This window comes from Theobroma umbraticum, unplaced genomic scaffold (assembly GCF_002168275.2).
Source record: "Theobroma umbraticum cultivar Fairchild unplaced genomic scaffold, ASM216827v3 scaffold_30.0, whole genome shotgun sequence".
Lineage (NCBI taxonomy): Eukaryota > Viridiplantae > Streptophyta > Magnoliopsida > Malvales > Malvaceae > Theobroma > Theobroma umbraticum.
In genome coordinates, this window is record NW_018397254.1 from 6,645,676 (window position 1) to 6,669,450 (window position 23,775).

The 23,775-nt window shown below is 34.2% G+C and overlaps 3 protein-coding genes and 3 non-coding genes across 6 annotated transcripts; 3 read left to right on the forward strand and 3 right to left on the reverse strand.

The window, feature by feature from the left end:
* The first annotated feature begins 10,675 nt into the window (after nucleotides 1–10,675).
* DTX35 (detoxifying efflux carrier 35) lies at nucleotides 10,676–14,637 on the forward strand. Its single transcript, XM_021430012.2, has 7 exons — nucleotides 10,676–11,156; nucleotides 11,832–12,457; nucleotides 12,862–12,918; nucleotides 13,288–13,526; nucleotides 13,618–13,736; nucleotides 13,957–14,043; nucleotides 14,344–14,637. The coding sequence occupies exons 1-7, from the start codon at nucleotides 10,875–10,877 to the stop codon at nucleotides 14,422–14,424; spliced, it is 1,491 nt and encodes a 496-aa protein (XP_021285687.1). The 5' UTR covers nucleotides 10,676–10,874; the 3' UTR covers nucleotides 14,425–14,637.
* A 714-nt stretch (nucleotides 14,638–15,351) lies between these two features.
* Nucleotides 15,352–15,435, forward strand: TRNAL-CAA (transfer RNA leucine (anticodon CAA)). The gene has a single exon. It is a non-coding gene; the product is annotated as a tRNA-Leu (tRNA).
* An 831-nt stretch (nucleotides 15,436–16,266) lies between these two features.
* On the reverse strand, nucleotides 16,267–19,553 carry LOC110417590 (rRNA 2'-O-methyltransferase fibrillarin 1-like). The gene is made up of 7 exons (XM_021430024.2): nucleotides 19,412–19,553; nucleotides 18,722–19,032; nucleotides 18,442–18,537; nucleotides 18,258–18,335; nucleotides 17,998–18,174; nucleotides 16,706–16,774; nucleotides 16,267–16,554 (listed from the first exon to the last, which is right to left on the reverse strand). Exons 1-7 carry the CDS (start codon nucleotides 19,425–19,427, stop codon nucleotides 16,378–16,380), a joined length of 924 nt encoding a protein of 307 aa, XP_021285699.1. The 5' UTR covers nucleotides 19,428–19,553; the 3' UTR covers nucleotides 16,267–16,377.
* Nucleotides 17,249–17,319, reverse strand: LOC149527729 (small nucleolar RNA snoR60). The gene has a single exon (XR_016352299.1). It is a non-coding gene; the product is annotated as a small nucleolar RNA snoR60 (small nucleolar RNA).
* On the reverse strand, nucleotides 17,599–17,671 carry LOC149527730 (small nucleolar RNA snoR60). The gene has a single exon (XR_016352298.1). It is a non-coding gene; the product is annotated as a small nucleolar RNA snoR60 (small nucleolar RNA).
* A 2,464-nt stretch (nucleotides 19,554–22,017) lies between the features above and the next one.
* Nucleotides 22,018–23,141, forward strand: LOC110425128 (Calcium-dependent lipid-binding (CaLB domain) family protein). The gene is given in 4 exon segments (XM_021439938.2): nucleotides 22,018–22,768; nucleotides 22,771–22,988; nucleotides 22,991–23,074; nucleotides 23,076–23,141. Coding segments are annotated over 4 exon segments (729 nt in total). The 5' UTR covers nucleotides 22,018–22,392; the 3' UTR covers nucleotides 23,127–23,141.
* Nucleotides 23,142–23,775: the final 634 nt, after the last annotated feature.

Consider the following 23,775-nt stretch of genomic DNA (forward strand, 5'->3'; position numbering starts at 1 on the left):
CCGTTTGTGGTCTATAAATACTTTGAATTTTTTTCTCTTAATTATTGTATTTTTAAAATAATATTTTAAAAAATTCATTCTCATCTTAATGAAAAAACACTTATTCTTAAAAAAAAACTCTCTAAAAGTGTTACCTAATTTTTATTTACATATATTTCATTGAAAAAATACAACATGAATAACACATTTTTGAAGCCCATATTTTTCCACACAAGTGCAATGTTAAAATTGCAAATGTACACAAAATTTTACTCGTAAATACAAGGATAATTATGATGTTTACGGAAAAACCAAAATTATCATGAAAGACTGTACATCTCCTTAAAATAGCCAGGTCCTTTAACAATTTGACATTTTGCAATAGGTTGCGTGTAGGCAAAATCTTGTGCGAAATTGGTTAGCAACTAAACCATCCAAACAACCTTTTATCTTCTTCTTTTTTTTCCTCCAATTGGAATCAAAGCCTCTCACCCCAACACGTGTCCAATGCACATCACATCTCCGACTTGTCACTTGCCTAACTCAACCTCATTTATAGCACAGATTTTTTTTTTTTGCATTTTTCCTGTCATCCATTTTTTTATTTTTTTTAAAGAAAAAGTTTGTTTATTTGATTAATTACGATACTTTATGCAGCCACCACACGCACCTAAAACGTAGCTAACTTGCAGGAGGGCAAATTGGTCATTTAGACCTAACTGTTCCTTTTTTTTCCCCGTTTGAACTTTAATTGGAAAAAGGCTTCTGTTTATGAGTTGGTGGAGACCGCCTAACAGAAAACGAATCACTCCCAACTCGTGGCAAAGAAGGGCAGTATTGTCAATGGAAGAGCCATGGGGTCCCCGTTTGGTTACATGGTTTTTTGGTTTTGACCGGGATAGCCGGTTCACACACCTGGATTCCATTGCCGCCGACTCTTGGGGGGAGGGGGGTTGAGCGCGCTTGCCCACACGCCATCCATGCCACACGAAATCCACACTGCCAGAAAATGTGTTCCTTCAGTTAGCGACCCCAAAAGAAATGTAGCTTACGTAATTTTAAAGACGATTTAATCAGTGATTAATTAATACTTGAAAAGTGGTCCAGATTAGTAAGAAAACAAGAATTCAATGAAGACGATTGGTCCATGCATTTAGGCACAAAAATCCCAAAAGCTGACAAAAGATCGTCTTTAAAAAATAAATTGCAAGCAATTGTTTCCAAGAAACTTTTTTTTAAATAATTAAAATATTGATTATATTAAATGAAAAGATTGATTTGATTATTTTTAATAATAATTAGAGCCTCACTAAAATATTTGTTAACAAATCCAAAACTATCTAGAAGTATTATACTGGTACAAATTTCAGAGAAGCCAAAAAAGATGTTATTAATTTTGCAAGCTTTGATGGATTCACGTCATATGTGAGGGTCAAAAGCAATGGTCGGATTGGGTTTGTGGTGGATTTCCCCAAGGGATGTGAAATGGGGGGATTTGGAGGTGGGGGTTGGTCCAGATTTAGTTCCCACTAAAAGCCAATTTGACAAATGATTAATCAAGTTGGCTTTGGGTTTTCCAGTTAAGAATCAAGTTGGCGTGAAAGGGGGAAATCTTTGGTAAATGATTCATGTGAATCATCCATAATTTAAAAAGGTGTTGAAAACGCATTTGTTCTCAGAGATTTTCTAAGATCTTAGATAATGTCACAAAAGATATCTTCCTACACTTCTAATACTTATGACTTAATATACTTTTGTCTATGTTTTTATGTCTAACATAGTCTTACATGTTTTATTTTTTTAAAATTGAAAAAAATAGATTTTAATTTTATTTTTTTTTTAAAAAAAATCATATACCAACTAGTGAACCTAATGCACCAATACTTATATGTTTTAATTTACGAGGATCATATAAATCAAGAAAACAATAAAGTGATTGCCTAATTGAGCGTATTAAATGCATAAAACAGTATTATGTAATATATATTTAATTTATTTTCTTTAGATTGGAGCTAAATTCACCTTCAATGCATAGGAGTGAAGGATATAAAATTAGATGACTAACATAATATCTCACACCATAATAGTACATTTATATTAAATAAAATTAAAATGTTGTCAAAGAGATTACGATATTAATAACTAACAAAGACAAGTCAATTTCCTTTCAACAATAAGATTAAGGGTGGTAAATTATTAATGACATTCAGCTGAACATTAATCATTAATTTGTCAAATTTAAGGGACATTTAGTAAAATAATTAATTAAAAGATGCATGCGGTAGAGGATTTGTAAAGTTTGATTTTTTACATCCAAATATCATAAATATGTGGTTATTGATATAGAACATCGAATCAAATTTCTTGTCAATTAATTCCCTTTCGGGTTTGATTGATTAGATCTAGATTCCTACACTAGGAACTATTGTCTTTGCTAATTAACAAGCTTATCTGAATAATTATGCTCTTTGTGTATTGACCAAAAATGATGGAAAGAATCCTTAAGCTTTGCAACAATCAACTTTTAAACTTATGCATGTTCTAATTCATGATTTTCTGCTTGCTTTCATGAGCGCAAAATCTATAATTAAATAAAGTCATGCCTTTTACCCTTTGAATAGTTTTAACTTTTTAGATCTCATAAAGTTACCTCTCCCATCTCCTTTATTCTGAGCATGAAAATTTTCAAGCATTAGAATCTTAAATTCCAATAAGAACGTGTTAATACAAAAAAGATATTTACATTTAATATTTTTAATATATTAGAATTAATGATTTGCAATAGGATTGTATGCCTAAATTTGGTGCAACCTTGTATCACAAGTGGACCGGTTGTTCCGGTTGGTTGCGTTGCGTGCTTTTTGAAATGTCATGGCCTATCAAACAGCAGGACACCAATAATATTTAGTACTATCTAAATCAATACATCTTGCTTAATTAGACCACTTGTCTATTTCCACAAAGCATGCATGAATCAATTCTCATGATTTCTTATTCATGTTTGGATGGGGTTTTTTTCATTTATTTAAAATCTCATGTCACGGAAACTGAAGGCTCCAAACAAATAAAAACATTATTGATGTATTTCTTTAGCCTTATTTCCTCCCCCCCCCTTTTTTAGGAAAACATAAGTTCATAAAAGAGTTAGCATTTTTTGGCTCAAGAATTCTTAGCTCGTCCATGAGAATTATATTGAAGATTCAAAATTTGACGCTCGGTTAATTATTTTTTTGTTCTTAACAAATTAAATATAAAAACAAATTGGTACTTGAAACTGAATAAGCATTGCAATAAATGCAAAGGATAGAGTATTTAAGAGCAAAGAAGAAAAGCTATCCGGAATAAATGACTAAACTCGGGAATTAAAAAGTGAATTTACTTCCTTAAAAGTACGGCTGGTGTCACTGACCAACGAACGTGAGCTTTTATCTGGGTATGATCACCACGTTCAGTTTGCAGTTTGCCTGCCAAGTTCCATCAGCAATAAAATTTCCTTATTTCATCCAAACAGTACGTAGGGCAAACAAATTTTTCAAAGAGTTTATTCTATTGTCAAGTCCACCGAGAATTGATTTTTTATTAAAAATTAGTATAGATGAAATTACAAGTAAAAGTTATAATAAGAATAATAATAATAATATTATTATTATGTTACATTGTGTATAAATCAATAAATCAAACGAACCAACCAAAAAATATATTTAATTTAATTATGGGTTTTAAAATTCATACAGAAGAGTAATTTAACATACTTCTATCTTATATTATGAAGCACAACACTCTTTGAAGATGTAACTTTTTTATGACTAGATGTCCAAGTTAATTTATATATACGCCCTAGAGGAACATGTTAAGTGTTTTCTTTTTTGTAAAAATCTTACCACATTAAATGCAACAAACAATTAATAAATATTAATACATTGAACGAAAATGTTATTCCTTTTAATAATAATTAAGTATCTTTAAATCACTTATTAGCGAAAACCTTTTAATTTTGGGTCCCAATCAAGTGAGATGTGTTTTGGCATATCCGGCTCTCAAGAATTCAAAGCTTCATGATGAAGACATTAAATCAACGTTATTTTTTTCATTTGAAATCGAAGTGGATTTAATACCAGAATGATGTTTTAAATGTTTTTTGGTTGTCATCGTTGCTTCTAAAGAAAAAGCATCATGAAGGTTTTCAACAATTATAAACAAATTGCTCTCATGCTTTCTGTAAAAGCAAAACGCAGTCACGTTTCGAATTTGAGACATGGAAGTATTTTGTAAACTGTTAGCATCACGGGCATGGCACACCGAAAACGTTTGGAGGTTTCGCCCCCGCCTCTTCTTTAACCTTCAAAACGACAGGCTTCAAACGTGATTGTTAAAACAATCAAATATAACAAATTAACAATGTCGTTTGGTTTCTTTGAAGACATTGGAAAAATTAAAATGAATTTGAGAGCGTAGTAGTCTTTGTTTTTCCCCTTTTTGAAAATGAAATTGGGAAACAATGGTTTCAATATAATCGAAAATCATAATCGTCTTTTGCATGGAAAAAAAGGGAACAAAAAGCCCTCACAATTGAAAAAGTGGTGACTAACCCCATGCTTATAGTCAGCGGCGAGCAAGCGAAACTTCTCATTGTTTTGGACAGACTCGCTTTATCCCAACCTCGAAATTTCACAGTAAAAAGAAAAGAAAGAAGCTTGGGTTACCGGGTGTAGCCGGTGAGAGATTAGGGTGGAAAACAAGCAAAGAGTTGTCAAATCGAACAAGTTATAGCAGGCCATGTCAGCAGACAGCGCTGCAAAATATAAACTACTTTTTGCCTTCTTTTTCTCAACTTACAGCGCCGTAGAGGACGCCGCTTTTCAACTGTTGGCTGAGTCTTAACCGTTAGATTCGGTGCGTTAGATTTGTGTGGAAGACGTGGCAGGTTAGGATTTTGTTTGATGGGTACGAACGAGTCAGAGTGCAGGCCACGTGATCTTACAATTCTGGCCAAAAGCCGATGCCAAAACTGTTGTGGTTAAATCCTGGGAATGCGCTGGATTTATGAACTGCTGTGATGTCCCCTTTTCTTTTCCTTTTAACCTTTTCCTCTCGGCATTTTTTCCCTCCCTTTGAACCCGTTTTTTAATTTTATTTACCCTAAAAGAGAAGTCGCGACATCGGGACACTGCGGCTACCATCGCGGATGGTTTTGCATATGTTAATAATTTATTATTATTTTTATTTTAGATTAATAATTATCAAAAGTTAATAATTTTTTTTTATTTATGAATGTAGTTTTACAAAAAAAAAGTTCTCAAATATGAATACTGAGTATTAATAGAACTACCAAATTTTTAACTTTTACTTGGAACTGTATAACATTGGTAAGCTCATTTTGATTTTATGCTTGATTGGTCTTACTTTTTTAATAAAATTACTCAGTTAAGTATGTCACACATGATCGTATCAATAAATGACTCAATTTAAATTGAGTGAATTCATATTTAGCAATGCCTTAAAAGATTTTTTTTCTATCTTAGGGGATTGCTACAATCAATAAATTTAAAATCTGACGTTTCAATAGATTTTATTTATTTCACGTGACATATCGTAAGATTTGTATACAAAATTAATGACTATGTGGCCAATATAAGTTGCATTGATTACGTTGTCTCAACAAATATTGACCATATGGAGCAATTTATGTGAGAGAGGTAAAAAAATGGAGCAGGCATCTCATGCAGTAAAGCTTTGAATGGGCTTTCTTAGCTTTACATTTTACAAAACAACTCGTGGAAATGTAACTTACCAACATTAGTTTAGTTCCAAGTGCACCAGCCGGGCATGAAAGGCGTGCATGCTCCGTACCAACGTGTGAAGAAAACTTGAGAGAGATAATATCAATAAGTAAAAGAAAGAAGGGAGAAATTATAGCAGTATAATAATTATTGCCGGATTTATTTTCAGCATATCCCTTTCTTTATGTCAAACCTTTTTTCGTTGTTCCTATGCAAATTGACTGTCTTTTTGGGCTTATACAGGTAGCGGAGAGCAGCTACAAAATGGAAGTCTGATGGCAAGTAGTATCTTATTGATTATTTCAAACAAAACATTTGATTCTTTCCTTGTTTTTTTATATAATTATTGTTTTTCTATTTTATTTTAAGCCGGAGAGGATTGTTGATGACCTGACGGCTCATGGACCTCTTTTTCGGGCTTCAAAAGCCCAGCTTTTCGCAATGCGGACTCGGAGGGCCCCATATATTTTGTACTACTTATTGATTGGTGATAAGGAATAAAGATGGTATTAGAAAGTTGGAATATGAATAAACAAACTCCCCATCTTCTTGCTTTCGACTTCTTTGTTTGATTCTTCGTCCCTATGCATTCGCTTATCTACCTTTTTTATTAATCCAAAAACTCTTTGTTGGCAATGTTTCGTATAATTGAACCGTTTCGCAACATAGACTAAATTGCCCGAGAGGTTATGCTAAATAGTTTGAAATTTAAAAAGGATAGACCTAATTAAACTGAAATGTATGTGTCGTATAAGGTAATGTTCAAATAGTATCATCTCACTCTTTGAATTTAAGTAGTTTCTACCTGAAAAGATGCCCAAATGAGTTGCTTATTAATAAACTTTTTGTGTGATAGGGAATAATGTACTAAACTACTACTATATATATATATATATATATAGAATAATTCGCCGTCAAAAATGAAAAATCAGCCACTAAATTACAAATGCACGTGAAAAAGGGCAAGCACGTAGATCGGAGAAAACTGGTGGATACGGAGTTAAAGAGTGCCCACCACTCCGAAAGGACTTATTTTTGAAAGATGGGTTGAAATGGAAGTGCATGCGGACCGCCTGGTGGGACTCGCTCCAGAGAGATGAATAGCTGGGCGAATGGCAAATGCCGTGTTGCATTCCTCAGATTTCGAAGGTGCCACCCTCATCCGTGTTAACTGCCCGTGGATATTGGATGTTGACACAAGACTGCTCAAAATCCACCCTTGGAATGGGACCCCAAAGTAAACGAGAAAAGGAAAACTCCCATTATTTTCTCATTCTTTCAATTCATTTCTGTGATTGATGACTGCTTTGTTCCATCAAACCCCCAATTTCATCATTACTATACTAGTTCCAATGCTGGAAAACCCAGAACTTTGCTTCTTGGAAAATAACCCATAAAAAAAAAAAATTAAAACCTTTACTCAAAACAAAGAGGAAACGAACCCTCTAGTCGATTATGGAGATCAAGGTACTAATTAACGTGAAAAGTAGATGGAGTTCACTCGTTATATCAATATCATTACACACAAAGCAAGGTGAGATGAATGTAATCATTTCAGCAATCTACACACATATACGTGTTCATCTAGACAACTCATGCAAGGGTCCCATTCTTTAAAGATTTATTTTGTTGGACATGTTTGTTCATATTATATAGCATATGACAATTCATGAAACAAAGCTATCAAAGGCTATCATATAACATGAAATATGTGGTCGGTTTTCCTAAAACCAATTCTGGGTGGGGCGTTTGTCTAGCGTTGAGACACAAATTTTATACTCCAATAGAAATCAATAACATCGTCTGCAAGTTATGATTGGCATATTTGCCCTGTAGTTTTACCAGGTAAGGCCGTCTCACACCTTCTTGATCCCTCTTTTCTTTTTCTTCCTAATTCCTTACGTGAATTATGTTAGTGACGTTTTTATCATTAGTGCAAACATCAAGTAGGTTGCGTTCAAGAAAAGCTTGGGCCCTATATTTAGGCTGGGCTCAACATACGCTGCTTTCCTTTATCTCACCTTGTCTAAAGAGCTTCATAGTTACAGGTATTTTTTTTTTTTTGGAATCATATTAATGAAGGATATGGTGAGGGCATTATCTATACCATTAAAGCTGGTTCAAGTTTCCCAATGAGAAGATTGTGAATTTGATGTGCAAACGTTGAAGCCTCTTTTTCTGGCAATGTTCTTTGGACGGCTCAAATGATCTCTATTGTTTATGACGGCCATTTGTTTGTAATGTTATTAGCCCAATTATCGATCCTAAGTTTCTGCCTTTTTTGTTGTTCATGCAGATTAGGTTGAGCCCATTTTTATTCATCCAATAATAATAATAATAATAATAAAAGAAAGGGTTCATGGAAAGGGGATGATTACTTAACATAGACGAAAATTTTATTAAAAAATAAAAAGAGTTGCCTATTAGTATGTAGTCACCAGAGGGGAAAACACTAAACCTAAGTTTAGGTAACATGAGAGTTTTGACAAAACTTTCTACCAAACATGAATAATATAGCATAATGTATAATACTAAGTAAATTAATCTCCATTGAATTGGTAATGTCGACTCAGTTTGAATTTACAAAAATAAAACAACACTAAGAAGTTACATCCACTTTAACCATATTAATTACTTGGTTCATATATATTGAAATTGTTTTTACCCTTCATTTTCATAATATTGTTTCTGTATTTAAACAAAAACAAAAAAAAGGAAAGAAAATGTAAGGGCGGCATATAATTTCTACATTACAGGATCTTTTAATTTCTTAATATTAGTATATAAATCTTCTGCAAATAATAGTTATAATAATAAAAGAAGGCGAAAATCTCCTGGCGGAAGCCTTTCAACTTGTATTATCCTTGGTGGTAGGTAGATGAACTTATATATGGAAGCTACCACCCTGCCTCTGCCTTGGTGGCAGTCAATATCATGCTTCAATAATTTCCTTCGTCGGCTGGCAAACGTAACCGTAAAGAGATATCTTAAATGGATCATGCTATTAAAATGCTTTTGCATTTATTTCACAATTAGTGATACTTTACAGTACAATTATATTATAGAAAATGTGATTATTGGTAAAATAATATTGCAATGCTTAATATATTAAGGAAAGTGTTATTAAAATATTGAAAAGATAAGCTTTTGGTTTATAAGCATTTTATTAAAGATGTAATGTTAGTTTCAGAATTATTTTTATATATTTAAATATAAATTTAATATAGAGTAAAGTATTTTTACTTCTTAAGTTTTGATTATAATTTTACACAAATTTATTAATTTAAAAAATAGATAATTCACCCTAAAAGTATAAACGAGGGTAAAAATAAAAAATTATAATTTATATAATGTAGTAATTTTTAAAAATAATGAAAAGTAAAATTATAAAAAAATATTATCACGTCATTAAATTAATAAAAACATTAATGATTGAACTTATATGTGCAGGGAAAGATTTTTTTTGAGACGGACAACCTATTTTTATGTTAATAAATTCGTATAAAATTATGATCAAAGCTTAAAAAAATAAGATATTTTACTCTTTAATTTTATATGATATCATCTCTTAAGTAAATTTTCAACAAATAACTAAGCATCAAGTAAATCCATGTTAATATTAATCAAAAAATAACTTTTTATTTGTTAGCAATTTTAAAAAATTTAAAATATAATGTTATTAGTATTATTTTGAAATATTTGTAAAACATTAAAAATGAAAATAATTCTTTTTAAAAAAATTAAAAAAACAGAAGAGATTTTTGAAAAAATATTGAAAGTAAAAAAGACATATTTTTATTTCCAAAAGTTTATTAAAAATTACAGAGAGGAAATTTTTTTTATAATTTTAAAAAATTATGAACATACAAAAGAATATCTTTTATTTTTCAAAAATTCTAAATATATTTTTTATTTTACAGATTTTCTAATATTTTATAATTTTTTAAAAATAAAAATTATTTCTATTATTATAGTTCTAGAATTTTTTAATAATTAATTTTTATTTTTTTAACTTTTATGAAAATTTCTAAAAATTATGTTTTTCAAATTTTATAATTTTTTTAAAATTTAAAGATATTTTTAATTTTTTTAAAATGATTATTAATTGAAGAAAGATAAAAATATCACACCAAGTTTGATAACATTGCAAAATACGTTGTAACAAGAGATTGTATCTATTTTAAAATATAATCACATTATATCTATTGATTATATTATGATTATATTATAATTTCATATTAATATTTTTAAAAATAAATAATTTAATATAATTTAATTATCTTATAAAAATGACAGATTTAGAGATGAAAGCATCCAACTAACGGTCTCCACTACACTTGCATCGTTATTCGAGCACAATTATTTGCTCGTTTCAAGATCAGGGAAAGATACGTTTGCCTGTGGAGAATCCAGCTACATGCCAGAGACCTGACCTGGAATCTTCTGCTACCCTCTAAAATTATATTGTAATAATTCAGTATATATACTTGATCCAAACAGATAGATGTTTGGGAAGTTAGGTGTCATTTTATGTATATACTACTAATAAGAAATCCAACAATAAAAATTTGAAACTTTTTTAAACATTTTAAATATATACAAAATTAATTCTTGTTTAGAAATAATTTTTATTGAAATGTTTAGTAATTTTTAATTATTTTTTTTAAAATTTGCCATCTATTGACGAGAGAGTTTGATCTTCAATCGTGGTGTTCCTTTTTTGTAAGTAATAATGGAGGTTATTTAAGGGTTTGTCATGTTATATTATATTATTATAAATGTTAATATTATAGTAAAAAAATAGTATAATAGTTTTAATTTGTATAGAGGCAGTACAAACTAAAGTCAAACACGTGCCCCACCACTTTATTTAATAATAATGCAGTGAATGAAGACTCTGCTACGATATTAAACCTTTTGAGACTGAGTGTTGCATCTTACTTCTTTGTGCTACAATTTTGTAGTAACAAACCAAAGCAAAGCCAACGGAAGACTTATCCTGAAAAGCGGGCATCCTATCCACAATCATCTCCTCACTCAACTCATCAAACTCAGTCAACTTCTGCCGCAGGCGTCTCCGTACACACACCAGGCCACCGGCTCTCAGCCGACAATATGGAGACGACGCCACTGTTAAACGGCGCACCATCTACGACGTTGACGTTGTTGGAGAATGGAGACTACGCGCCGGTGAGGAGCTTCAAGGAAGTGAAGTCGGTGTTTTGGATGGAGACGGTGAAGATGTGGAAGATCGCTGGTCCCATTGGTTTCCAAATAATGTGTCAATATGGAACTAACTCCGTCACTAATATATTCGTTGGACACATCGGTAATATTGAACTCTCAGCCGTCACCATCGCTCTCGCTGTCCTCGGGACTTTCTCCTTCGGCTTCATGGTTTGCTTCCTCACTTTAATTCTTTCTCCACGTGTGTGTATATATATATATATATATATTAACACTGGCTTCTTTCTTCATATATATCGAAAAATGGAAAACTTTTGCTGTGTTGACTTCTCGTTAAGTCTAGCGGTAAGGGGATACTGAGGAAGTGGATGAAAGACTAAATAAGTCTTTCATTTTGATAAAACATTCAATTCGTTTGTTTTTTTTTTCTTTTTAGTACTGCAAGAAGGTAAAATGAGAACAACAAATTTCCTTTAATTTAGAGCTAATTACATATCAACATTTGAGTTACTATAAAATTGTAAATTTAATAAGTAAAATTGCATACGTCACTTTTAGGAGACTAATTTTTTTTTGTCACTTCACTCGTTTGATTAATAAAATTAGAAATTTAATCATAATTTGAATATAGAATTAACTCTTCTATTTATTTATTACTATTTGATTAGCCAAAAAAGCCAATATGGGAGATTACAATAAGATTATAAGATTATGATTTTTAGTAGTAATTTTTGTTTCCTATGAAGTCTCTTTCTGAAGCATGACATTGTGTGCTTTTGGAATAGTGGGGTAAACACATTCTATTGTTCTTGAATATGTAAAAACAGAAAAGAAATATATGGAACCTAATTAAATTTGTTGTGCAAATTATGAATGAACATGTAGCTTGGCATGGGGAGTGCACTGGAGACACTTTGTGGGCAAGCTTTTGGTGCTGGACAAATACACATGCTTGGCGTTTATATGCAAAGGTCCTGGATAATCTTGTTGGCCTCTTGTTTCATCATATTGCCATTTTACATTTTTGCCACGCCAGTCCTCAAACTTCTGGGGCAAGAAGATGAGATCGCTAACCTGGCTGGGAAGTTCGCAATACTCACCATCCCTCAATTGTTTTCACTTGCCATAATCTTCCCTACTCAAAAGTTCCTTCAGGCTCAAAGCAAGGTTAGCGTGCTTGCTTGGATTGGGTTGGTGACTCTGATTTTTCACGTCGGGATCCTTTCGCTGTTCCTTTTGGTGTTTGATTGGGGTACAACTGGGGCAGCCATAGCATATGATATCACCAGCTGGGTAATCGCTTTAGCTCAAGTCGCCTATGTTATTTTCTGGAGCAACGAGGGGTGGCATGGCTTTTCATGGTTGGCATTCAAGGAGATATGGGCCTTTGTTCGACTCTCCATTTCCTCAGCTCTGATGCTTTGCCTCGAGGTTTGGTACATGATGAGCATGATTCTTCTTGTTGGTCACCTCAATAATGCAGTGATTGCAGTCGGTTCCCTTTCAATTTGGTGAGTTCTATTAAAGCTCTTCAATTGTTTCTGAATCGTATCATATATATTCTCGTGCTTCACTGCTGATTCAATCACTTCAAAGTTAATTTGGAAGTGACGAAAGATTTTTAACTTCGGCGTCACTCATTCTATATACTTGGATTGAAGTAGTTAAAGCAGCATGCTAACATGAGCATTGAGCAAATGGGATTGGAAAATGGAAAGAGTTCCGAAAGAAACGACATATTAAATCAATTATGTAATGAAACGACTATTAGAGAGTCCAACCATTTAATTTTACAAATTACAATTTTTACCGCAATTCTTTGGATTGCTTTAATGCATTGTTCTGACATTTATGATCTATTTATTCACATTGTCCAAGCTTCTTACTTGTTCCTTGAATTTGATTTACATGGCAGTATGAATTTGAATGGGTGGGAAGCTATGTTGTTCATAGGAATAAACGCTGCTATGAGGTAAACTTCTTCAGCATATAGGGAAAATTATACACATATTGACATTTTCATACTATTAGGGGTCATACATCATTTTCATATTTTTCTCAAAATTGTATTTCTTTTTTTGGCTGAACGGCAATATAAGCAGACCGGCATGATAATCTTGAAAACTGAAACCTTTTCATTCGGCAGCCATAGCTATACAATAATAGTCTCATCTTAGTCGAAATTACTGTTAAAGGTACCATAGAACAGTAGGCTTCCTCTGGTTTTGTAAATTTTTTGCTAATGGCATTGCTGAAACAAAGGATCTACTACTTTACTTTTTGTGACAATGGTGAATCATCTTTCTTTAATTGATACCACATTTTGATCCAATTTTCTCAGCGTTCGGGTTTCCAATGAGCTTGGATTGGGACATCCAAGAGCAGCCAAGTACTCCGTATATGTTACCGTGCTTCAGTCTCTCTTCATAGGGCTTTTATGCATGGTTGCTATCATCATAACCAGGGACCACTTTGCAGTCATTTTCACTAGCAGCGAAGAAATGCAGCGAGCTGTTGCTCATCTGGCATACCTTCTTGGTGTGACCATGGTTCTTAACAGTGTCCAGCCTGTTATATCAGGTATCTCAATAAGTTTTTTCGGCTATGAAATTAATTGCTTAATCGCTGTATCTCTTCTCTTGGTCATATACTTTCTCTGTTATTCTTGTAGGAGTTGCTATTGGCGGTGGGTGGCAGACATTGGTTGCTTATATTAACTTAGGTTGTTATTACGTTTTTGGTCTTCCTCTCGGATTCTTACTTGGTTATACAGCAAACTTAGGAGTGATGGTATGATTTTTCTGTTCCACTTCCTCTCCTCCTGTATATGCATGATGAACAGCTACCAATTTCCATCTGATTCTAATTAGTTTAATGTAAAATATGTGGCCTTGTTTCTGACTGTGGCCTGATGCAATCACCAGGCATGCCTCTCCTTAGGTAGAAGGCTCAAGCTGAAATTCTTAATAACCAAAATAGAACACCTCTAACTTTTCTTCCCACCATGCAGGGACTTTGGGGAGGCATGATAGCTGGAATTGGTTTGCAAACCTTGCTGCTCTTGCTTGTTCTCTATAGAACCAATTGGAACGAGGAGGTTAGTAAACTTGCTTTCGTTATTATGTCCCTAGATACTGGAGTTTCTTCCGGCTAAACTTGCTTATAATAGAGCATAATCTGAGACATACCACTTATTTCTTTTCATCCTCTTCTATCTCTGCTTACAAACCTTTCTATTTACTTATAAGATGACAAAAGTTCCAAGGAAAATAACCAGTAATATGATTTCATTTTGATTGTACTGTGTGGTCAATTGCGTTTTGTTTTTTCTCACGTAATCCAGGGTCTTCGGAATTCTAGACAAAGTAAACCAAGTAGTAGAGTAATTCTTTTGCAGGTTGAACAAACAATGGAACGTATGAAGAAGTGGGGTGGCCAAGACATCAGCACCGACAAGGTTAATGATAGTAACATATGACATGAGTTGTTAGAAGAACAACAATATTGTCATTACTCTTTGGCATTTGTTTGGTTTTATTTCTCCTGATTCTGCAGGGAGCAAGGTGGTTTGTACTGAATACTGTCACAAGCTGACTTGAATCCGTGGTCTTGTCTCACGTGATTTCTATATGGAGGCAATTCCAATTAGAGATAAAAAATATAGTAAATAAATAAAATCCTTTGTCATTCAACAAAATTTGTGTGTGCATTTAGCATTTTAAAAAAAATTCATTCTGTTCATTAAATTAATTAAATTTATATCAATAGATGTAACGTAAGAACGTTTAAGATTGTATTGTATTTAATTTAGTTTTTAACAAAATCCCAGTGTCAAGATTTTGTCATGATTTTATCCAAAAAGAAGCAGCAAAACTGCTAGAAAGGATACAAGAAGAAGATCAGGCCGAGATCAGCACTGACCAAGGATCAAGAGAACAAAAAACAAACAGACAAGAAACTACAGGAGGACAACATCATACAGAACCCAATTAGTTCAAAGCTGTCTATATTAAGACCCTGCAAAGGGAATCTAACAGTCTCCACCATACTTTCTCCATGACTCCAAAACAGTTTTTGCTTTATTTACGATACACTATTGTTCTCCTTAGTGGAAATGGGACAGGCATAAGCATTCCAAGCTGTGCGAGGAATAATCATCAACAGAAGCTTCACATTTAAGCTTGGTCCTGGCCCAGCGAGACTCACATATCCAATCTCCAATTTGTGATGTTGGACCTACGTGGTTCTGTTCAAAAGATTGTGGAGGATGCAATCAAATCAGTTCTTCTTCAGAGCTACAATTACATAAATTGAAATGTGTTCAACATTCACACGAGGAAAAGACACCGGGTTATGCCAACAAGCTACAAAGGTCTACATGATTAATATAGCACATCGAGCATATGTCAGGATGGCCGAGTGGTCTAAGGCGCCAGACTCAAGTTCTGGTCCTCGTGAGAGGGCGTGGGTTCAAATCCCACTTCTGACAGGTCTTAATTTTTCTGAGTTTTTTGGGGGCCGAACATGACATTCAGTCCAATTACTGATTTTTCTTCTACACTTGAGAATTTATCTAAAGAAAAAGGAGCAAGGGTAAAACTTAAAAGATTTAAAAAAGCAGGGAAGCTACTTCCGGGAGAGTAATGTTTTAGCCTCCTTTTGACATGGGAGGGATATTCACGAGGCTACAACAAGGGAGTCGGCCATCTCAATCTGGTTATGGCTTCCTCCTCCTCTATCATCGCTTCACCTCAATGGACTAGTGATGCTGACTGGGGAGAGCAGAGTCATCGGCGTAAATCAAGTCTCTACATTTCAAACGCAGATAGGTTCTCGTTTTTTACCATACTAAGGTATTGTAGTCAAAGAATATTGATTGGTATTTTACCTTAATAGTTGTTACCATTAATCACCACATTTATTAATACTTGATATCAATATGAAGAAAAACCTTGTTTAACAGGAGCAACGACAGTAGGAAGTGTTAAATCTCACAAATTTCTTCAGCAACCCGGAGTTCAATTCAATTCAAACTAATATAATGGTTCATTTGTCATTTGTGGCAAGAAACCAGGCCTTTCGTCAATTCCGTTATAAACTTGACAAGACTTCGCAACCAACAAAGAGAACATTACTTTAAAAATAAATTGAAAGAATATGTCACCTCAACATACCATCTTCACATTTTGATGTTTTAATTATGTCGCTCATTAATCACGTAATATGTTGGTGAATTTGCTTAAATCAGGGATACGGTGTTGTGGAGCTGCAATAAACAGAGAGGGGCAGGCAGACGATCAAAACCAAAATTAGTGCAAAATGTTCCAAAACAGCATTAATATTGAGTTTTAATAAACACCTAATAAAGCAAAAAGGGCAAAACGTAACAGTCATTTTCTAGCAAACATTGGCTTAAAGAAGGCCTACAAAATTATTGTCCAGCTTTCTGTTTCTTGGGCATTCTGTAGCCACCCACAACACAAGCATGGTCACGCTCAAAAGGTTCAAGAGTGACTTGCTCGAATGGCTTGAACTGCTCTTGTTGCAATTTCTTAACTTCACTCTGGAATACAGCCTCGGCAGGAACAGTGGAGTCAATGCAGTTTGCCTGGCATGAAATATTCAAGCAGGTTTAGACAACATATAGAGCTGATAGCATCTAATGAAATTAGAAAGTTCACATATTAACTTCCAAGTCCCCGAAAATAACAAGTTTTACACATTTCCAGCTTTAAAGCCACAAATTTTGGAACACTAACCTTGATTGAAATAACAAAATGACCTCCTGCTTTCAGGAAATAGGATGCATTCAAGGCCAAAATCCTAGCCTGCAAATAAAGTCAGAAGTAACCAAAAACTTAGACTCAAAAGAAAAGTGCAAACATTTCATCAACTCATTCCCACCGGATAAGGATCCGAGAGACACAAGTGAGTAGGCTGGAGGATTTCCAATGGACTTAAATCAGAGACATCATATTATCATAAACTCATTTTGTGTAATAAAGAGCACTGACAGAAGAAATGCTTTCTCTTTGTATAAAAAACAATGCAATGCACAAGATTAGTCCATTAACCTTTAACAAACATTTAGAAGAAACAAAGTATGAACGTGTAAAAAAAAAAGATGGAACATTTCAAATACTAATGTGACATGAGATAAAAATAAAAGAAGGAAAGAACAAAAAAGATATTAAAATAAAAAAAAACACAATTACAACTCTTAAGAGAGTAAAAAATTGCTTATAGAAAAAAAGAAAAAAGGTCACAAAACCTTGAACAAACATGATAGCGAGATTGAAGCAAGCATCAGAAACTCGGTATTGCATCACCCATGATGTCTTGAAGGGGAATCCGAGTACCTCATCATTTGCTTATTGACAAAGTGAAATAATAACAAAACAGAGAAAAAAATGGGAAAAAAAATCTATATAAATTGGAAAAAAAAAGGCGTATACTATGTAAGAGTTTCTTAGACATACTTCCAGGTTAAGAGTTAGTATCTTTAAGTTTCAACTCCTTGCAGACAAAAATATATATATATAGCTCGTATAGTAAACAAAAATCAAGAAACAAAATTTCCAAAACAAAAAAAAAATTAAAACTTTCTTATAAACCAAGTTTGATAGACTATTTAAAGATGATGACTTAATATTGCATCAGAAACTCGAGTTTGCATCACCCATGAAGTCTTGAAGGGGAATCCGAGTAGAGCTCATCATATGCATATAATAAGAAAGAGCTATGGTACAAGTACTGAACAAGCGCACTCTCTAAAAACAGAACGCTGAATAATAAACACATACAATGCCAAATGAGAAACAAAACCAAGCAAAGTGCCTGGTCAGTTAAAAAGCAAATGTGAAATGAGTGTAGGCCATAAGATGCAGGCAAGTGATGAGAAAAGAATAGAGAGCATAAATACGAAGGTGCATCATCAAGATTTAACACACTACAGCACAACCAGTTAATCCACCAAATAGAACATCTGCCTGATTGTTTCTTCACTACTCTCTAAATGACAAATAAAGTAAGAAATACACAAAAAGCAAACCTGATCAGGCTGAGCAACATCAGAAAATATCACATCCACCATGCCAACTAGCATCCTGTATTTGGAAGGATGCCTAGCATCTTCAATGATAGGTATAACATTTGTTCGCTTCTTCGCCATGTTGACCAAGTCTCTACCACTTCTGTGTGAAAATTCTACAGCATATACCACTCCCGTCTAAAAAGGGGTACAACCAATAAGCAACTTTGCCAAACACAAAGATATAAAGACATTGAAATCATAAGCCTAAATAAACTTACAGGACCAACAACATCAGATACATGTGAAACAGTGGTACCAGAAGCAGCTCCAAGGTAGAGAACCTTAGCACCAGGTTTCTTTAATTAAAAATAACAATATACACATGTCAGTCAGAAACTAAAGGGTGTCAGAATAGATATACACATAGCATGAACAAAAAATAACCAAGATTTGACGGCTTACAATCCAGATATTATCAACACCACCAAGAATTGCAGCTGCCAACTTAGACCGGAAAGGATTCCAAACCCTGTACTCAACTTTAGTACCATCTTCATTCTGTTAAGACAAAAAGCATGAGAGACCCTCAATTTCTCATTTCAAAATACTCATGTCAACAAGTCAACTGGAAGAGCTAACACCAAATTAGCAAAATAATAGAGCATCTTTAATCCATCATATGAACTATCATATATTACATAACAGGAACAAAATGAACTGAGTTATTAGAAAGACAAATAACCTGCACAGCAATTCTTTTTTCATTGTAGACAGCCTCACCAGGGACCATATTCTTAGTTACAAGAGCATCTTCTTTACCCTTGGCAACAAAAACTCCCTCGTGTCTATGGGGCTCAACTATAACCTTGCTCCCACCCTTCATTCCTCCTCTTCCTCCTCCACGCCCTCTTCCTCCACCATGGCCACCACGTCCCCCACCACGGGGTTTCATGCCACTGCCCCTATCGCCACCTCTTCCACCACCACCACCTCTTCCTCTCCCTCTCCCTCCATCACCTCTGCCCCTAAACCCACCACCGCCACCACCACGGCCTGCACATAATCCAACCATTAGAAATACAATAACGAGACTCAAAACCAATAAAAACAAAACAGAACTAAGATGCTTCTTAACCCCAAACTATAAGACCCAACTTTGTTTAAAAACAAAAAAAAAAAAGAAAAATAAACCCAAGACTGATAACTGAACGGTGTCCTCCAAGAAGATACTTATGAAGCCTACACTCAGTCGGGTTCTAAATTTGGAATTACTACTTTCTTCGATAACAGTATAAATTGCGCATAAACAGAAATGAAAACCTTCAAATCAATTTGGAATGAGAAAAGTGCGACAATATACAGAAAGCACAACGGAAATGTGAGAGCAGAGATTAAAAAAAAACAAGCAAGGAAAAAGAGAGACATTGGTTACCTCTTGGAGGTCTCATCCCTGGGAGAGTTTGAAAGCACAGAGAGAGAAACAGCAAGCAACTAGATAAACAGAGAGGCTGAGAGGCGAAGCAATATTTGGGCCGAAGGCTTAGAGATTATTATATAACAACGCTTTTAGGGTTTAGGGTTTTCACCTTTTGATGGGAGGCGCTAAGGCGTACCGATAATGTAAGGACCTGTGTGTGAAAGTTTAAGAGGGTCCAATCACAAGGTGCCAGCTGGGATAGGAAGTGCACTGTATTTACAATATAATCCCTGTACTTTCAGCAATTTCTGAAACTCGTCCCAAGTTGTTTGAGAATTTACAGGAGCATCCTGCTTTGTGCCTCTCTCAACATTCTTCATTTATTTTTTGACATAATATTTTTAAAAGTCTTGAAATTATTTTAAAAAATTCAAATAAATTTTTATGTCTAATGGATAAATAATCGTCATTAATTAAAAACATCACTTGTTATTTTTTCTATACATATAATACTGATATGAAAAATAAAAATATCATATGATCATGTCATTACATCAAATGAGTATATCACATTATCATCTATTATGACATGTGTGCATATCATGTTAACTCTATATAACATAAAATGGTAAGTGATGTTTTAACTAATAACAGTTGGTCAATCATTAATCATAAAAATTTATTTGATTCAAAATAAAAATATAAAAACTTAATTAAATTTAATAAAAAATAAAATTTTATTTAATTTTTGAATAATTTAAAATTTTTAATATTATGTCTTTTTTTGTTAATTATAATTCGAACTAGTGACTTGAGAAATATATACTTAATGCAAAAAATTCACGAATTAATTAAAGGGATGGACTTTTAATGCTCAAAACTTGTTATAAATAATTAGGAGCAATTATAGACTTTTATTAAGAGGTCAACGAAGCAAAAGAATAATGAGTACTTAAAACATTAGTTCTATGTTTCTTTTTTTAAGTCCCTTGTAAACATGATAAACATGTGAGAAAGTAAGGGAAAGCAAATTTCCCCCTTTGCTTTGCTTGTTGAGATGAAAGAAGTTTGCTTCAATTGTGGACCATGTTCCATGCCAACAAAATCTTCATAATTATGCTGCTTAATTGAAGTTTGGAGAGGTAGATTTTTCATGCTACGTTGCAAATTAAGTTTGCTATACCATGGTCCATGGGTATTGCTAAACCATGTGATTGACATGAATTAATAAGGTACAAAATTTACTCATGATATGATTCATAAAAGCAAATTATTCCATTCCAAGTAACGAGTGTTATCGCCATTACATGCTTCAAAGTCCTATTCCTTTCGTTATCAACATGACCAGTTTATCTTAAGTTTCCCTTTGGTTCTTCCTCAGTGCCTGACCACAAAAACCTGCTCAAGCATAATATACAATTGCAACAGCGCTCATTAGAAGTAGACAATGAATGGGTCAATGAGCCGGGCTTTGGGAAGTTTAAGCTCAATCTAATTTGGGTCCCGGTCTTGTAGAGAAAATAATTCAAGCTTGTCCGTATCATGTCATATTAATAAGTACAGTAGCTGAGATCAAGCCGAGAGAGCCTATGGATTATCGAAACCCGATACAATCCGGGACAGACTTTTGGCCCTCGAAGGGCCAGCGATAGGAAGTAGCCATTAGCAAATGTCAAATATATAACCTTTGTTCTTCCAAAACTCCACAAGATAAAGTGCACAAAATGTCAGAATCATATTTAATATTTTATAATATAATATAATTATAAATGATATAGTTATAATTACAAGTAATATAATTACAAAAAAATAATATCATAGTATTTGATATATAAGTAAAATAATAATTAAAATGTAAAATAGATAATATTATAGGATTTGATTTACAAGTACTTTTATGATAATGTAATGTTCATTTTTAAAATTTATCATATTTATTAAAATATAAATTTAATATATTTATATTTTTATTATTAATTTTTATAGAATACCATCTATTAAAAATATTTTTAATAATATTATAAAGTGTAATGTAATGTGATTGTATTAATTTTAAACTGTAATCACATTGCGTCTATTGTAATGCGATTGTATTGTAATCTTACATTACAATAATCTGTTGTAAAATAAATATTGTAATATAATTTAATTAAACATATTATAAAAAATATATTCTCATTTTTTTTATACCAAATACTATTTAATAAGCATCTTGGGGCTGGATAAAAGTATCTCACCTTGCCAGCAAGAAAAAACGAAAATGTTTAATATGACATATGGTAATGGTTAGCTTCATTAGACTGTATCTTGCCTTATTCATAATTTCATATCATATGGTACTAATATTTTGTTGTTCTTTTATTTTGTGATCCATATCATAAGTTAAAAGAGTGATACTGTGACTTATAATCAATTCAGCTAGTCCATTTTCTATAGACCATGCATAAGCAATTCTGATGGTCCACAAAATGGGGGAAAAAAAGAGAGCTATAAACAGAGAAGAAGATAATGGGCTTACTGGTCTAACTCAACCCGTGTTCACTCCGTGTCGCAACTTTCTGTTTCCCTAGAAATAGAATATTCCTCTCCCACCAAGGCACGCACTTCAATGGTAAAAGACTCTCCCTATTCGGTCATAATACATTTCATTCTCCAGTTAGAAATTGCCATCTGTGACTGTCAGTCGAGAGGCCAATTAAGCAAACACTTAACGGCTAAGCAAGCTATTGCCCGTCCCGTGATTTCCCCTGCTCCAGATGCGTTAATAGCTTATTCTTCCCCACCAGTTTTTACCCATTATACCCTCCTACCATATTACCATATTATCGCACTTCTCCTGTCTAGAAGGTCAATCTAGTAATTGCATTTATTTATACCATAGAACCTCTTCATGGATTAGAATTATAAATGGGCGCAAACATCACAATGTCCCTCAGAATCCTAAACAAAACCCGTTTCTTCTCGAAATTGCCCTTTACACCCTTGAAAGAACCGAGATGGCCTCTCCCCTTGAAATAGAGGTAACCCTCTCCTCCGCCGAAGCCCTCAAAAACGTCAACTGGCGCCACGGCCCCATCAGGCCATATGTCGTCGTATGGGTTGACCCGAAGAATAAGTGTTCCGCTAAAGTGGACGAGGAGGGTGACACGTGTCCCATATGGGACGAAACTCTAGTCATTCCTCTCCCCGGTCCCATCTACGACGACTCCACTCTCTTTGTCGACGTCGTCCACGCCGGCTCCGAGGAGGACACCAAGCCTCTCATCGGCTCTGCTAAGCTCAAGCTCCGGGATGTCCTCGACGATGCTGGCTTCGGACAACGCCACAAGAAAACGCTCCATCTGAAGCGACCATCGGGTAGACCCCAAGGAAAGTTGACCTTAAGGTTTTGATCCGAGAGCCACGCTATTATGCGCGTGATCCCTACCATGCACCTCCCTACGGGGTCCCACCACCAGCTTCTAGAGACTATCCTGCTCCGCCTGCTTATGGTTACTCGTACGCGCAGGCGCCATCGCCGCAAAATCCTTACTACAACGTAGCCCAGCCAGCTGGCTACCCTAACAGTGCGTACAATTATAATGCTCAGCCGGCGTACGGTCAGGCTCGTACGGCGAGGGAAGCGGTGCGTATTACGGGCAAGAGGAAAAGAAGAAGAGCAAGTTCGGAGGGATGGGAACAGGATTGGCTGTGGGTGCGGTTGCAGGGGCTTTGGGTGGGCTGGCGTTAGCGGAGGGTGTGGATGCGCTGGAGGATCATTTCGAAGATAAGGTGCGGAGAAAGTTGAAGAAGATCTCGGATACGATGATGGTGGTGATGATTTCTAATTTTTGATCGTTCTTCACATTCTATGTTGTTAATGTCAATTGAATTGTACTTCAGCGCTACCATAGTAGGATATTAATTAATCCATTTAATGTAATGGCCAAAGTGGTTTTGGGATTTTGATGTCTTTTTTCTCAAGATGATGGGACATTGTAACAGGGCGTGGAGATTGTGGCCATGTTAAAAGGATATGCTTGTCGCAAATAAAAGCTGAAGTTAGGCATCTAATGCCTTGCTGGAAAGTACTCTGTCCCAATGTATTGAACAATTACCTTTATGATAAAGAGAAACCATTCTTTGGACAAGTAAGATATATTAAAGCATTTGGGTGTGCTAGGAACTGAGCAGATTCTTATCTTTTTTATGTTTTAAGTCGGACGGTGATAAAAGATTATATCCCAAATTCCCATATATTTTTATTATCCAGGGTTGGATGAAGAAACCACGGCCTTACTCAATGGTTAGATTAGATGCGTTTACTATCCAGGGGTTCAACTAGGGCTTAAGGCTATTACAAAAAGCAAAAATAGGCAAAAGCCCACTAACTGATAAAG

Excerpts from the sequence above, each read along its gene's own strand:
- DTX35 (XM_021430012.2), top strand. The coding sequence starts at position 10,875 with ATGGAGACGACGCCACTGTTAAACGGCGCACCATCTACGACGTTGACG. Across the intron at positions 11,157-11,831 it reads CTTTCTCCTTCGGCTTCATG|CTTGGCATGGGGAGTGCACT; the intron begins GTTTGCTTCCTC and ends ATGAACATGTAG. Across the intron at positions 12,458-12,861 it reads GTCGGTTCCCTTTCAATTTG|TATGAATTTGAATGGGTGGG; the intron begins GTGAGTTCTATT and ends TTTACATGGCAG.
- LOC110417590 (XM_021430024.2), bottom strand. Across the intron at positions 18,538-18,721 it reads AAAAAAGAATTGCTGTGCAG|AATGAAGATGGTACTAAAGT; the intron begins GTTATTTGTCTT and ends TTGTCTTAACAG. Across the intron at positions 16,555-16,705 it reads ATTTTGTTATTTCAATCAAG|GCAAACTGCATTGACTCCAC; the intron begins GTTAGTGTTCCA and ends ATTTCATGCCAG.